Here is a 12,673-nt window from a genome sequence, read left to right on the forward strand (position 1 = left end):
AACCATAGTAAGGAGCATGCAGCATTTACCTCCTTAATGTTGACCTCCTTCTGGATGTAGTACTTGACGATCCGTAGCAGCGACTCCCGTACCATCTTTGCGTCCTGGGGCGGCAGGCTGGCGTTGTTGGTAAAATGCTCCTGTATTACGTCCAGCAGATACTGTATGCCAAAGTGCCGGCGGAAGTACTTCCGATCGTCCTTAATAATCGTGCTGATGTACTGCACGTGCCCGATCACGATCTGGAACTGTGCCTTCGCCCAGATGCGAAAGTTAAATACCAGATCGCGATGCAGCACGTGCAGCAGCTCCATATTGCCCGACGGCATCTCGTTCTGTATCGACTCGATCAGCAGCTGCACCGCCATCAGCACGTTCACATCGAACAGCCGCTCGTTGCACCGCTGCAGCAGTGTGCTAATGATCGCGATCGCATCATTCTTCAGCATGTTCTCCTTGTTCAGCTCGCTGCCGCTGATGAAGTTGCGCACCAGGCAGAAGAAGCAAGCGATCGGGTTTTGGATGATTTTCGCCTCGGTCAGCGAGTTTAGCTGCAGCATTTCCCAATCGCCAAAGCGTTCCTCCTTCAGCGGTGACCCGACCGGGCTGAGCGATATCAGCTCGTTAGCCGATGGGAGATCCGCGTCGGGCAACAGCGCCAAGCTGTCCACTATCGGTAGCAGCGCCACCATGCCGCCGATGCCGTTCAGTGCGTTCTGTAGCGAGAGCGTGTGGGCGACGCTGGCCACTAGGTGGCCGTTGTACTGGTTACCCGGTGCCAGGTCCAAGCACAACCCATCGAAACACGCGTTCGGCGCGAAGCAAAACACAAACTTGGAGGCCATATCGAACGATTCGATCATATCGGTCGCCAACACGTTCGCCACACTCGGGCCCGCCTCGAACAGGCTTTTCAGGTTGATGTTCGTATCGGCCAGCAGGACGGCGCCGAGCTGTCCCTTCAAGCAGATCGCCTCCCCAAACACCAAGTCCTGCATCCCGATCGGGTACGACTTTACGCTCGGATCGAGCGACGAGGTTGATTTGCTCGGTAGCGTAAAATAGTTCGGCACCTGCGATACCAGCCCGGGGAAGAACGTCCGCTCGATCAGATTCGGAAACAGGCCCGATGGTTTGGTTTTCTCTTCCCGCTCGCTGCTTGGCGATGCGGCACCCAGATCCGGCACCGGGCTCATGCGCGCGGAGTTCGACTGGTGCGATGTGTGCGACACCTTGCGGAAATTGTTGTACGGTGCCCCGATCGAGCAGTAGTGAAACACTTCCGCAAACGATGCGTACTTCATCGTCGAGCCGAGCTTTTGCACCGAGTCCAGGTACACGTTGATCTGGTGGTACGAAAACAACCGCTTCGGTGGCACCACGCTAACCGTCACCGAGTGCCAGCGCCCATCGAGCAGCTGAGGCGACGTGACAGTGGCAGTGAAAAACTCCTTCTTGGTGATCACACTCACCACAAAGTTGCCATTTTTCTGGACGAAAAACTCGTACCCCGTACCATAGTTGGTCGTCAGGCTGAACAGCTGCCGGCGATAGTTCTGCGCGATCGAGCGTTCCTCCTCCAGCCGCAACCAGGCGTGAAACACGAACCCGTGCGTCGTTTCCCATTTGCGTATCTCGGGTATCGTGATGCCGCTGGTGTTCGCCTGGATGTCGAGAAAATTTTCCGGTATCGTGCCGGCGCTGCTGCGGTGCTGCGTTATGCGCAGTATCGTCTCCAGCAGCAGCTTCCGGTACTCGAACTGCGCATCGGGGCGCAACAGGCGGAACAGGCTGTTCACTTCCGCCGGTAGGATGCTATACTTGGCTAGCTCCTCTATTAGCTTCAGCAGATTCATTGCACACTTGGATGACAACCGTTGGCAACGGGATAGGCAAACGTCCACGATACGTTTGATCGTTCTCTGGCTGCAAACGAGCTGCTTGCTGCAAAAGAGAACCACAATCAATGGGTAAAAAAGCAATACTTTCGATCAGTTGTTTACACCTTTTCAACGTACCTTTGCATACTGCCGGCGCACTTTCTAAGCAGCACTTCGCTCAGCATGTTCTGCTCCTGCTCTCCCATCAGCGGTATCCATTCGATCAGTTTGGTGACCACCACCGGGTTCGCCTGTCTCGTGTCGTGCTCGTCAAACGCAAAGCCCAAACACTGACTGATCAAGCTGGCCGAAGGTTTGCCAAACTCGCTCAACCCATCGAACAGCACATTGATGGAGTTGGTGTGCATCAGATTGTGATGCATTTTTTCCGAGTGATAGCACAACTTTTGCAACGTTTCCACCAGCACCGTGCCGAGCGTTTGGTGATCGATGTTCCACTTCTGCAAGCGCACAAAAAGATGAGGTAAAAAGAGTTTTTTTTAATGCTGCTTGATCAATCTGGCAGTTTTACCTTCACTTGTTCCGGTATCTGCACAAGGTTGGCGAGAAACTTTGCCTCGAACAGGGCATTGCACAGAATGAGCTTGTTTGCATGGTCGGGAATAAAGTCGCGGATGATCGCTACTGCCGCACAGAGCGCACTAACGTCGATGTAATTATCGTCATCGTGCGACAACTCGAAGCTGCCAACCGAGGAACTCTTCGGCAGGAAGTGTTCCGTCGTCAGCAGGTCGCGTATCGAGCCGATGTACAGTTGGAAAATGGTCAGCAAATCAATCTGACGCTGCAAAAGCGAAAAAAGGAGAAAAAAGGTAAATCAGAACTCCATCAGAAAGAGTGTAAAGGAAAAGCTAGCCCTGGTGTATTATTTTACCTGCTCGGGACTAGACTTTTGTAGAATGACTGCCATCAACGCGAAACAGTGGAGCATTAATTGCCGCAGTTCAGCATTACTTTCCCATTTACATACTACGTCTATGATGATGGTAACTGTTGCAGGGCTTATGGCACGCAGCCCATTGTGCTGGAAATTGGGAAAGGTGATGTATTATTAATGAAACACAATCACAACACTGAGGAGGAAGGGTTTGCTTTGGGTTGGGTAGTAAGCCTAAATCGGGAGGACCCCAAATCAGGAAGCATATAAGATGTACAACTGTTTTTTTTTTCATGCAAAGGGGAAAAATATAAACATAAAGAATCGAATTTGATGGTCCAAAATAAAGTTAATTGAATATACTATCAATACTGCTAATCGAACCACTTACATAAAATTAAAGCACAAAAAAACACAAATACACAACAAATGGGCGCCATAATCTACCACAAAGCTTTATCATGCAGTTAGTTAGAAGCGCTAAGGAAACAAAACCATTTTTGCAGCAATTACTGTTTTTTTTTCTTTTCTTCTTTTTCGTTACAACGCAGGGCATGCAAAAAAGCGGACAAAACCCAACTCACCGAAACATGTTCATTTCCTTCACCAACCGGATTATTTAAATAGTACGAATTGACATTCGGTAGCGGAACGTTAACTAAAGCTACCTGAAGGAGAGGGAGAGAGAGAGGCAGAATTGTATCGCCGGACAATAACAAGTAAAAGCAAACAGGAACGAGAAGTAAAACGTATGAAAGATAAGTGTTGTTACAAAACATAACCAATCACCAAAACAGAACAGAGTTGCAGAAATGACGAAGAGAAAACAGTGTGCCCGAACACGAGATTGATCGAGAGCGCCAATTTCTCGCAATATTGCCGCTCTACGAAGCCTAAAGCGGGATGGATTTGGTACGCCAGTTACCTGAGATCCGGCGATAACGGCACCGAGAATGTGGACCAGGTCTTTGCCGATGCGAGCGTGCTTCGTCACCTTACCGCCCTGGAAGCAGTCGTATATGAATGGCACTATTTCCGGCTGCAGTTGCGATATCTTGTAGCCCAGGCTGGCATAGTCCGCGTGGTGGCCCCGTAAGTAGCTTCGCCAGGTCAGGTACGGATCGTACAGCACCTCCAGCAGCCGGGCCACACTCGCCACAAAGAGCAGATCCGCTTCATGGTCCTCCGGTTCGCCGCGTTCATCGTTTAGCTATTGGAAGAGAGAACAGGTTGGATCAATGTTGGGTAAGCCCAAACCACTAGCCGCACAACCATCCAAACGTTACTCACCCGTGTTATGATAAAGTTAGAAATGGCGATGCAACTCGAGATGTAGCTCGAGTTGATAACGGCAGCAATGTTTTCGAAATGCCGACAGATGACGGTCAAACATTGCACTAGCAGCACATTTTCTCTCATCGAGCTACCGTGCACGCCCGTCTCCTCCCCTTCTTCCTTCCGGCCCTAGAACGGATGTAAAGAATTGGATCGATTATTTCCAGTGCGATGTACAAACAAAACAAACGGCCATTTCGGGATGAGGTCCACGTTCATTTGATAATATGTCTTTTTTTGGTTTGTGTCTCCCATTCCATTCCAGCGTTATGCAATGTTTGCTTACATTTTCACAACCGTCTCGTGCGATTATCAGAAACTTTTCTATCGCGGGCAGCAGCTCGTCTGGCAGCCGACTCAGGTGCGGTCCCAGATCCGGTGCCACAGCGTCCCACCGGGGCGCATTGTCAAAGTCCAGCTGTAGCTGGGAGTGCCATATACTGACAAATCCCGCTATGAACTGTCGAAAGTAGGTTTCTTCGTTCTGTATAAAATGATAATACAGAAAAGAGAGAGAAAAAAAAACAAACAAACACAGTGGATTACTGGTACAACAACCAACGCCCCAAAGAAAGTGCACACACTAACTTTTGTCGTATATTGCACCCAGAGGTTGTAGATATCTTTCCTGGAGTCCATTGCGGTGGCTTCGTCCGGTTTGCGACGTCTGTAACGGCGATGGCGTAAACACACTCACAATCGATCAGCACCACATTCTATTACACATTTTCACTCGCCCACCCAATCCACTACGCGGCTGAATAATGTTGCGCTGTTATTACCTCCAGCCACTATGAATCACCTGCTCTCCAGTGTATCGTGCTTCGTACTGCTGCTACGTGTATGTAACAGAGATAATAGCGTTACGCTTCCTGTGTTCTAGCAAACACACGCACACTATACACAAACGCGAATTGCAGTGATAAAAAAAAATGCATTTATCGGTGGGGTGGGGGGGTGGTGGTGTACAAAAAACAACATCACAGAAAGAAAACATTGAAACATCACAACATTTCATGGGAGGCGCAGAGGAGCAGGTCGGGTCATGGCGTACTACGTTTGACAGCAAGGTATGACAGTACGGAGCATATGCAGTTTTCTGTTAACACAGCAAAACCAAACTGAAGAAAGTTGCTATGTGTTTAGATTTTACACGAAAATTCACGGCAAAATGGAAGGCGGATAGAGTTATGCCACTGCAATGCAGAGAGAAATGTTCCAACTACCCTAGGATCGTTAAAACGCACTGTTATGGCGCGCGGGTTTCAAACGCGATTATCGCACTATTGTGTAGAAATGATACCGCAGGGATGTGAAACATTTCACATTCAAATCGCTTGGCACCGGTTTCAGACGGTTACACGAAACAGCCGATTGCAGCTGAAGCCCACAACCCTGCATTGAACAAGCGAAAAAAGGAATCAAGCGCAGCACAAGAATGGTCCTATTATTGGCACCCGTCCATTGACTGGAAACTGGATTGCATTTATTTTTCCTTCTCCTTTGCAGGCGGCGTTATCCGTTCGTCTGGCTGGATGAAGGTAACAAGCTCTCCCTTAATTAGGCTAACTAAAAACTCCCAAATCGTTCTGCTAGTTTGGCACTTTGGTTCCCAGCGTGGGAAATCGCTCGAGGTGTCCCGGAACCAGAAGGTAGCCGTGCGTGGCGCTACGTACGTGATCGTTACGTTTTCCTTCGCGATCGAACCGATGTTGTATATTTCCAAGCTTTCCAAGTTGGTGTACACGCCCCGCAGCCAGCGGACCATCGCATCGAACGGAAATCGAAGAATGGTGCGACGTATCTTCATCAGCGTGTACGATAGACAGTAAATTGCAAAACGAAGCTGGAATGGTACATAGAACACCGTTTGAGATTCATTAGAGAAATCCAGCTGATAGGACTACATACCGACGCAAAAACGATGTAGTAGAATAAAATGGTAGGTAGTAGGAATAGCAACACAGTGAAGGAAAGCGTTGCAAGGAACAGCTGACGGTTCATGTAGTCATGAGCCTCGACACGATCTCGTAGAACATTACGCTTCTTGCCCAACACGGTACGATAGAGGGCTCCTATGCCGCCTACTTCAATCCGATAAAGGCTGCAAAAGGAAAAAAAGGAGATACGCTCAAGATCAGCAAAAACAATATAAACATGAATAATTTTTACTTACACCGCCACATAGATGTAGAAGCAATGCGCATGTAAACTGATGAGAACAATCAAATCGGAAAGCATGGCCACCTGGAATGATAGCCCGAACAGGCCCAAAATTGACAGTGGGATGAAGAGGAACTGTATGGCCGGGGACAGAATTCCTAAAAAAAACATGGTACGAAACGTTTACATTTTAATAACATTAATGTGTGCTACTTTACTCACTCAAAAACATCCACCAAAGGTCCACTTGGTAGCTAAAGCAGCTAAAGAAAAACTCATTCAACGAACCGTTCAGCTTCAATCCGATCGGATTGCCGCGGAGCGTTTGCAGCAGCTGCAGCAGACTATCCACCACGATCTATGGAATAAATGAATGTGATTTGAAAAACGTGTCTTACAAAGCGTGTGTTGCGCAAATTCGTCCCGTACCTCGGCAAATTCCATGAACCTTGTCCCGGGATTGCCAAAGTACATAATCATACTCATGATGGCAACACCGAAACAAATGTCCATCAGCAACGTCCATTTCACAGCATTAGCGTCCTTCTGCTGTATACATTCCACCCACTCGTTGAAATGGTAATACAGTGCCGTTTTGCGCAAAACCACGCTTAAAGCTTTACCCACGGGAAGGAACACACCGTACATGCGTTGCGCCACATCCTGTTCCGTCAGCGTGTGCAGCTGTTCCGTCCAGCCAATCGGTTCCGCCTTGCTTGCCTTTATTAGCCGGGCCAGGTGCAGCAAATCATTATCGCAGTCTTCTGCGGTCAGATCGTTCTCGGCCAGATTGCTGAAGCCCTTCTCGTCGTAAATGATGAGCAGTTTGTTGAGCGATTCAATCGTAACGCCTTTAACCTTTGCCATCACGTGTTTAATGCGTCCACTATTGGAAATGGCCAACCGAAGGAAATTGTCCTCCCGTGCCAGCTGTTCCCGTAGCGTTCGATCGCTTTGCGCCGCCCGGAACTGCGTGTAGTCCGCTACGCTGCATATCTTGCCGATCGGTTCCGTGTAGTTCGGCAGTGGCTCTGCATCCAGCACGGTGAATCTAATTTCATCTCGCAAATCTTCCACCAGTCCGTACAGCTCGCAAAAGGTGCATTTTTCTATCAGCTTCGACGAGAGATAGATTTTTATGTTCATTTGGTGTTTCTGCGTGCTCTTTGCGTGTTTCTTCTTCTTCTTCTTTTGTGGAGCAGGATATAGTCTTCTATGTTTTATAAAGCCTATGCTTAATAAAGCCACATTCAAAGACGTACCGCTCTTAGGTTTTCGACTGCCTTAGTCATATACCTCTCCAATGTTGGTACCGTTGTATTTGTGTTGTTTACTTGCTGATGGTTTTGACATTTCTATGTTGTGTTTATGGTTTGTCTTTCAAAGTTCATATGATCATGTTGTCTATGTTTTTGTGTGTTGTTCAAATTTGCAGTTATTTTTTTTTTTTTTTCATTATAGGGAGATTTTTGTGTCTTGTATGAATCTAATTATTTCTTTTATTATTTTTCCATCATTATTTTTCCAGTGTTTGCTAAATAGATCTTCTCGGATGTTGGGGTATTTCTGTCTTTCATTGTTGTATTTTGTACAGTGAAATATTTGGTGTTTGCCCGTTTCCTGTACTTGGCAAACATCGCATATATCATTTTCTTCAATTTTAAGTATTTTTAGCCAGTATTTTGAGAAGTCATGTCCTGTTAGTATCCGATTCATAGTCTTTATTTCATTTGCATTTATATTTATCGTTTTATGCCAGTTATCTCTTTTGAATTCTTTCTGGTATTCTGCGAATTTTTTCCCTTTATGTTGTATTTCCGTTGTGTACCATTCCTGCGTTTCCAAAATCATTCTTTGTTGAAACATAAGTTTGATGTCACTTTTTCTTAATTTGTTTTCCATAATGTTGTCTGTCGTTACTCCCTTTTTTGCTAAGTCATCCGCCTTTTCATTACCTTCGATATCAATATGTCCCGGTAACCATCTGATTTGAGCATTTATTTTTAAACTGTTTTTAATAATATTGTATGTACTTTCCTCTATGTTGTTGTTATCTTGTTCCCTTTTTATGATGCTGCAAGCCGCTTTACTATCCGTATATAGTATAGGATTTATTATGTTGTTTTCCACTGCTATTTGTAATGCCTTGTCTATTGCAGTCAGTTCTACTGAGGTAATGGGTGTGTTGTTTTTTAATTTATATTTGTAGCTCCAGTACATATTTTTGTTGTTGTGTGGCTTGATGTATATACCTATACCACAACCATCATCTGTTCTGCTTCCATCCGTGTAAATAATTGTGTTTGTTTTTTTTAAAAACTCTATTTCTTGTTGGTAATATCTTTTGAGGATTTGTTTGTTTGTATGTTGATTTTTCGTTATATTATCCGGGGCATTGTATATTATCTTTACTCTTTTAGTGTTATCATTTATTACTATATTATCCATTTTGTTTATGATGTTTTTGTTTTCTTCATACAATTTTTCGTAATATGTTTTGTACTTGTTATTGTTGTTTCTGGTGTTGTGATTTTGGTTTGTGTCCCATAGTAGATTTCTGTGAATTTTTGAATGTGCAATCTCTTTTGCTTGCTCATTGCTCGCGAGGTACTTTGCTCTTATGCCTAAAGGAATTTCTGCCGCTATGGCCATTAGTGAGGGTATAGGAGTTGTTTTGGTACATCCTGTAACTTTTCTTAGAGATTGATTTTGTATTGTATCTAACTGTTTCAGTAGTTCTTTTTTTGCATTTCTTATTGATGCTGTTCCTATTTCTAAATTGCTTCTAATAAAACTTCTGTGAATTTGTATTGTTTTGTTAGGATTTAATTTATTGCGGTAATTGCAAATTCTTTTTATTGTCATTAGTCTTTTTTGTGTTTTTGTTTTCATTGCATCTATTTGTTTTTTGAATGTTAGTTTATTATCTAACCATAATCCTAAGTATTTGTAGTTATTAACTTTCTCTATTGATTTTCCTTTTATCCTTATTTTTATATTATTATTTTTCGTATCAAAAATCATGAATTTAGTTTTTTCTGTGTTAATTTCTAGTTTTAATTCATCCGTTATGTCTGAAAACTGTTTCATGATCTCCTGCATTTTTGTTTGTAGTATGTGATGACTATGACTTTGTGTAATAATTGCAAAATCATCCTTTGCGTGTTTGGTTGCCGACTAGAACGAGGATAGTTTGTAAACAAGTAATAATAACATCAGCAACCAACTGTCAGATCGACAGGGCTACTGGAATACATTGCAATTTGAAAAAGATTGATGATTTCACGTGGCATTTATGTTAGATATGTCAAATGATTACATTTTATCAGTAAATACTATCATTAATTACCGTGAGTTTATTTTTTCGTAGTAAATTTTCATAAAAATTCGTAATTTAGAGCTACGTTTACACGCACTGTTTCAATTCTCCATAGCAAATGTTATCGAAAAACGACAATTAAACTTATAAAAATTTCAAAAATAATTTGCTGAGCGAACGATTGAGGCTAAATTAACAGCATTTCAACAAATCAAAAAGATTTATAGTAGTTTTCAAAAATTTGACACCGTTCCACAAATTTCGTGCGACAAACCCTGTGCAAGGTGGTTGCGAAGTGTCAAACATTCCTCTTGCCGTCGCCGGATGACGCTCGCTCCTACGCCTTGGCTTCCTGGACCTTTTCCGCTTTTGCTTTGTGGCCAGAACGTTTTTTCTTCGTGCATTTTTAGTGCAAATTCACGAAAGAAAACACCCCGGCTCACCGTTCGTAGTGAAACGGCACTTGCGGACACAGCGTTGCGCAAAACCCACGTTTGCAGTACAGTGTGCAATTCCATCACCGGGTAATTGTGTGCGTACGTGTGTGTGTGTGCATCTCAAGCCTAGCATCCTAGCACAACACAACGATGGCGGACACGGCCACAGAGAGCACCAATGCAAGCGCTGCCACTGCTGCAGCTGCTGCTACGAACTGGGTGCAGAAGACGGAAGATCAGGAAATATCGAATCTGGTACGTGCGCGTTGTTTGACCCCGGATTGGACGCAATTGTACTAATAATGGATGTTGTTTTTCCTCGTCGGCGAATGCAGGTGGACAGTCTCGCTATAGGCAAAGACAAAGGAAGCGCGGAGAGCAATCCGGAAGCGTCGGGGGAAGCAGCGGAACCAGCCGCACCGGCCGTAAATGGTTCAGCAGGTTCGCCACCCTCTGTTGCCGGGTCCGAGGAGATCGAAACTGTCAAGTAAGCTTTGGTGACGGATAATAGTGACTCCAGTGCAAATGTTGATGTTATTTCGTTTGTTTCATTCACAGCCCGGCTGATGCCAGTTTGCTGATGAAAATCATTCGCAAGGGTTTGGTCGAATCGAAGCTCGATCTCGAGGTGCAGCGTAAAGATCCATCCTCGCCGCTGCATTCGGTCAAATCGTTCGAGGCGCTCCACCTTAAGCCGGAGCTGCTGCAGGGTGTGTACGCGATGGGATTCAACGCACCGTCCAAGATCCAGGAGACGGCCCTTCCGACACTGCTGGCCGATCCGCCACAGAACATGATCGCCCAAAGCCAGTCGGGCACGGGTAAAACGGCCGCCTTCGTGCTGGCCATGCTGAGTCGCGTCGATCCGCGCAAACCCTACCCGCAGGTGATCTGCCTCTCGCCGACGTACGAGCTGGCCATTCAGACCGGCGAAGTCGCGGCCAAGATGGCCAAGTTCTGCAAGGAAATCAAGCTCCGGTTTGCGGTACGTGGGGAGGAATTGCCGAAGGGAAAGAAGATTACCGACCACATCATCATCGGCACGCCGGGCAAGCTGATGGACTGGGGCATCAAGTTTCGGGCGTTCGATCTGCGCAAGATCTCCGTGTTCGTGCTGGACGAGGCGGACGTGATGATTGCCACCCAGGGCCACCAGGATCAGTGCATCCGGATTCACAAGCAGCTGTCGTCTTCCTGCCAGATGATGTTCTTTTCCGCGACGTACGAAAAGGAGGTGATGGAGTTTGCCGAGTACATTGTGCCGAATCCCATCATTATACGGCTGGCCCGCGAGCAGGAATCGCTCGATAACATCAAGCAGTACTATGTGAAGTGCAAAAATCAGGACGAAAAGTATCAGGCCATTTCCAACATCTATGGTGTGATAACGGTTGGCCAAGCGATCATTTTCTGTCATGTACGTGTTGGAGGGGCGGGTGAAGCAGCAGAAGAGGTATCTAACGACTCGAACTATTTTCGGTTTATTTGACTTTAGACACGAAAAACCGCTGGCTGGTTGTCGGGTAAAATGACTCAGGATGGACATTCGGTGGCCGTGCTGTCCGGCGAGCTGACCGTCGAGCAACGACTGGCCGTGTTAGATCGCTTCCGTGCTGGGCTGGAAAAAGTACTCATTACCACGAACGTGCTGTCTAGAGGTAAGCGACCAGTGCAAGGCAACAGAAAAGTCTGGATAGTCACTTTCCCCGTAAACCTGTTATCATCGTTTATCTCGCTTCTTTTTTTCGCAGGAATTGACGTCGAGCAAGTTACGATTGTGGTGAACTTTGATCTACCGATGGACCAGAGCGGTCGGGCTGATTGTGAAACCTATCTGCACCGAATCGGTCGCACGGGACGCTTCGGTAGGATTTACTAGGAAGAAGGGATAACCAACGCAGCTAACACTAACACTGCTTTGTCATTCGACACGTTCCCTTTTTCAGGCAAGAACGGTATCGCCATCAATCTTGTCGACAGTGATCACAGCATGGAAATCTGTAGGACGATTGAGGCCCATTTCCAGAAAAAGATTCAACTGCTGGATGCGGAAAATTCGGACGAAATTGAAAAGATTGGCTCCTAGACAAGCAGAGGACTATGACCATGATTTCATAAGCGACGAAAATTTTCAAAAACTTACTTGGCTCCACAATTATTACTACTATTACGAGGAACTAAGCAGGAGTGCATGGTTAGCATTATTACGCGCCGAGAAGCAAAACACTTCGACGATGGAAAATAACAAACAATTGAAATTAATAAGGAATATTGCCGCTGCTACAGGTGGCTATTATTTTTTGTTGTTCGGAGAGGCATTTTACTTCCTTGTGTTTTTTAAAAAGCAGCAGGATCTTACTTTTGTTAAACAAAAAACATACAAATAAAAACGAAATCCTAGATTAAAGAATTGGGAATTAGTATTTCAATCCAAGACACAGGTTTTAAAATGCTTTAAAGTTTACGATTAAGTGTATAGTTACAAAAACAAATTATTTTAATTTCATTTTTATTCAATTATTTGGAGAGTTTTCTATCGAATCTGATAGTAAAGTACGCAGCCAACTTGTGTTTGGTTTTCCTTTCTCAATAAAATTACTCACAACAGATAGCTGTTATTTAATTTTGAACTCAACTCTGT

General features: G+C 45.3%; 3 protein-coding genes across 4 annotated transcripts in view; 1 reads left to right on the forward strand and 2 right to left on the reverse strand.

Annotated features, from left to right (window-relative positions):
* The window catches only part of LOC121590481 (neurobeachin-like protein 1), a 63,211-nt gene extending 58,073 nt beyond the window's left edge, over positions 1-5,138 (reverse strand). Inside the window, exons 1-9 of one of the 2 annotated variants that reach the window (XM_041910217.1) lie at positions 4,702-5,138; positions 4,400-4,597; positions 4,069-4,242; positions 3,704-3,988; positions 3,363-3,446; positions 2,776-2,925; positions 2,413-2,685; positions 2,019-2,341; positions 30-1,944 (exon numbers count right to left, since the gene is read on the reverse strand). In XM_041910217.1, the coding sequence (XP_041766151.1) occupies positions 30-1,944; positions 2,019-2,341; positions 2,413-2,685; positions 2,776-2,925; positions 3,363-3,446; positions 3,704-3,988; positions 4,069-4,242; positions 4,400-4,597; positions 4,702-4,752 (3,453 nt within the window). In that variant the 5' untranslated portion in view covers positions 4,753-5,138. The remainder of the gene's footprint in view (positions 1-29; positions 1,945-2,018; positions 2,342-2,412; positions 2,686-2,775; positions 2,926-3,362; positions 3,447-3,703; positions 3,989-4,068; positions 4,243-4,399; positions 4,598-4,701) is intronic. The other variant, XM_041910218.1, reaches the window with a different exon arrangement.
* Positions 5,139-5,555: 417 nt separating this feature from the next.
* On the reverse strand, positions 5,556-9,487 carry LOC121590484. The gene is made up of 6 exons (XM_041910221.1): positions 9,433-9,487; positions 6,706-7,440; positions 6,499-6,634; positions 6,290-6,434; positions 6,025-6,217; positions 5,556-5,959 (listed from the first exon to the last, which is right to left on the reverse strand). The coding sequence occupies exons 2-6, from the start codon at positions 7,420-7,422 to the stop codon at positions 5,600-5,602; spliced, it is 1,551 nt and encodes a 516-aa protein (XP_041766155.1). The 5' UTR covers positions 7,423-7,440; positions 9,433-9,487; the 3' UTR covers positions 5,556-5,599.
* A 402-nt stretch (positions 9,488-9,889) lies between these two features.
* LOC121588675 (DEAD-box helicase Dbp80) lies at positions 9,890-12,331 on the forward strand. Its single transcript, XM_041906888.1, has 6 exons — positions 9,890-10,287; positions 10,368-10,519; positions 10,591-11,449; positions 11,528-11,690; positions 11,784-11,897; positions 11,979-12,331. Exons 1-6 carry the CDS (start codon positions 10,183-10,185, stop codon positions 12,116-12,118), a joined length of 1,533 nt encoding a protein of 510 aa, XP_041762822.1. The 5' UTR covers positions 9,890-10,182; the 3' UTR covers positions 12,119-12,331.
* Positions 12,332-12,673: the final 342 nt, after the last annotated feature.

This window comes from Anopheles merus, chromosome 2R (genome assembly GCF_017562075.2).
Source record: "Anopheles merus strain MAF chromosome 2R, AmerM5.1, whole genome shotgun sequence".
In the NCBI taxonomy this organism is placed as follows: Eukaryota; Metazoa; Arthropoda; class Insecta; order Diptera; family Culicidae; genus Anopheles; species Anopheles merus.

Coding starts and splice junctions, on each gene's coding strand:
- LOC121590484 (XM_041910221.1), bottom strand. CDS start 7,422: ATGAACATAAAAATCTATCTCTCGTCGAAGCTGATAGAAAAATGCACC. Junction 6,218..6,289: donor TTCTACATCTATGTGGCGGT/GTAAGTAAAAAT, acceptor TTCCTTTTGCAG/CCTTTATCGGATTGAAGTAG. Junction 5,960..6,024: donor ACTACATCGTTTTTGCGTCG/GTATGTAGTCCT, acceptor GTACCATTCCAG/CTTCGTTTTGCAATTTACTG.
- LOC121588675 (XM_041906888.1), top strand. CDS start 10,183: ATGGCGGACACGGCCACAGAGAGCACCAATGCAAGCGCTGCCACTGCT. Junction 10,520..10,590: donor GAGGAGATCGAAACTGTCAA/GTAAGCTTTGGT, acceptor TTTCATTCACAG/CCCGGCTGATGCCAGTTTGC. Junction 11,691..11,783: donor CACGAACGTGCTGTCTAGAG/GTAAGCGACCAG, acceptor TTTTTTTCGCAG/GAATTGACGTCGAGCAAGTT.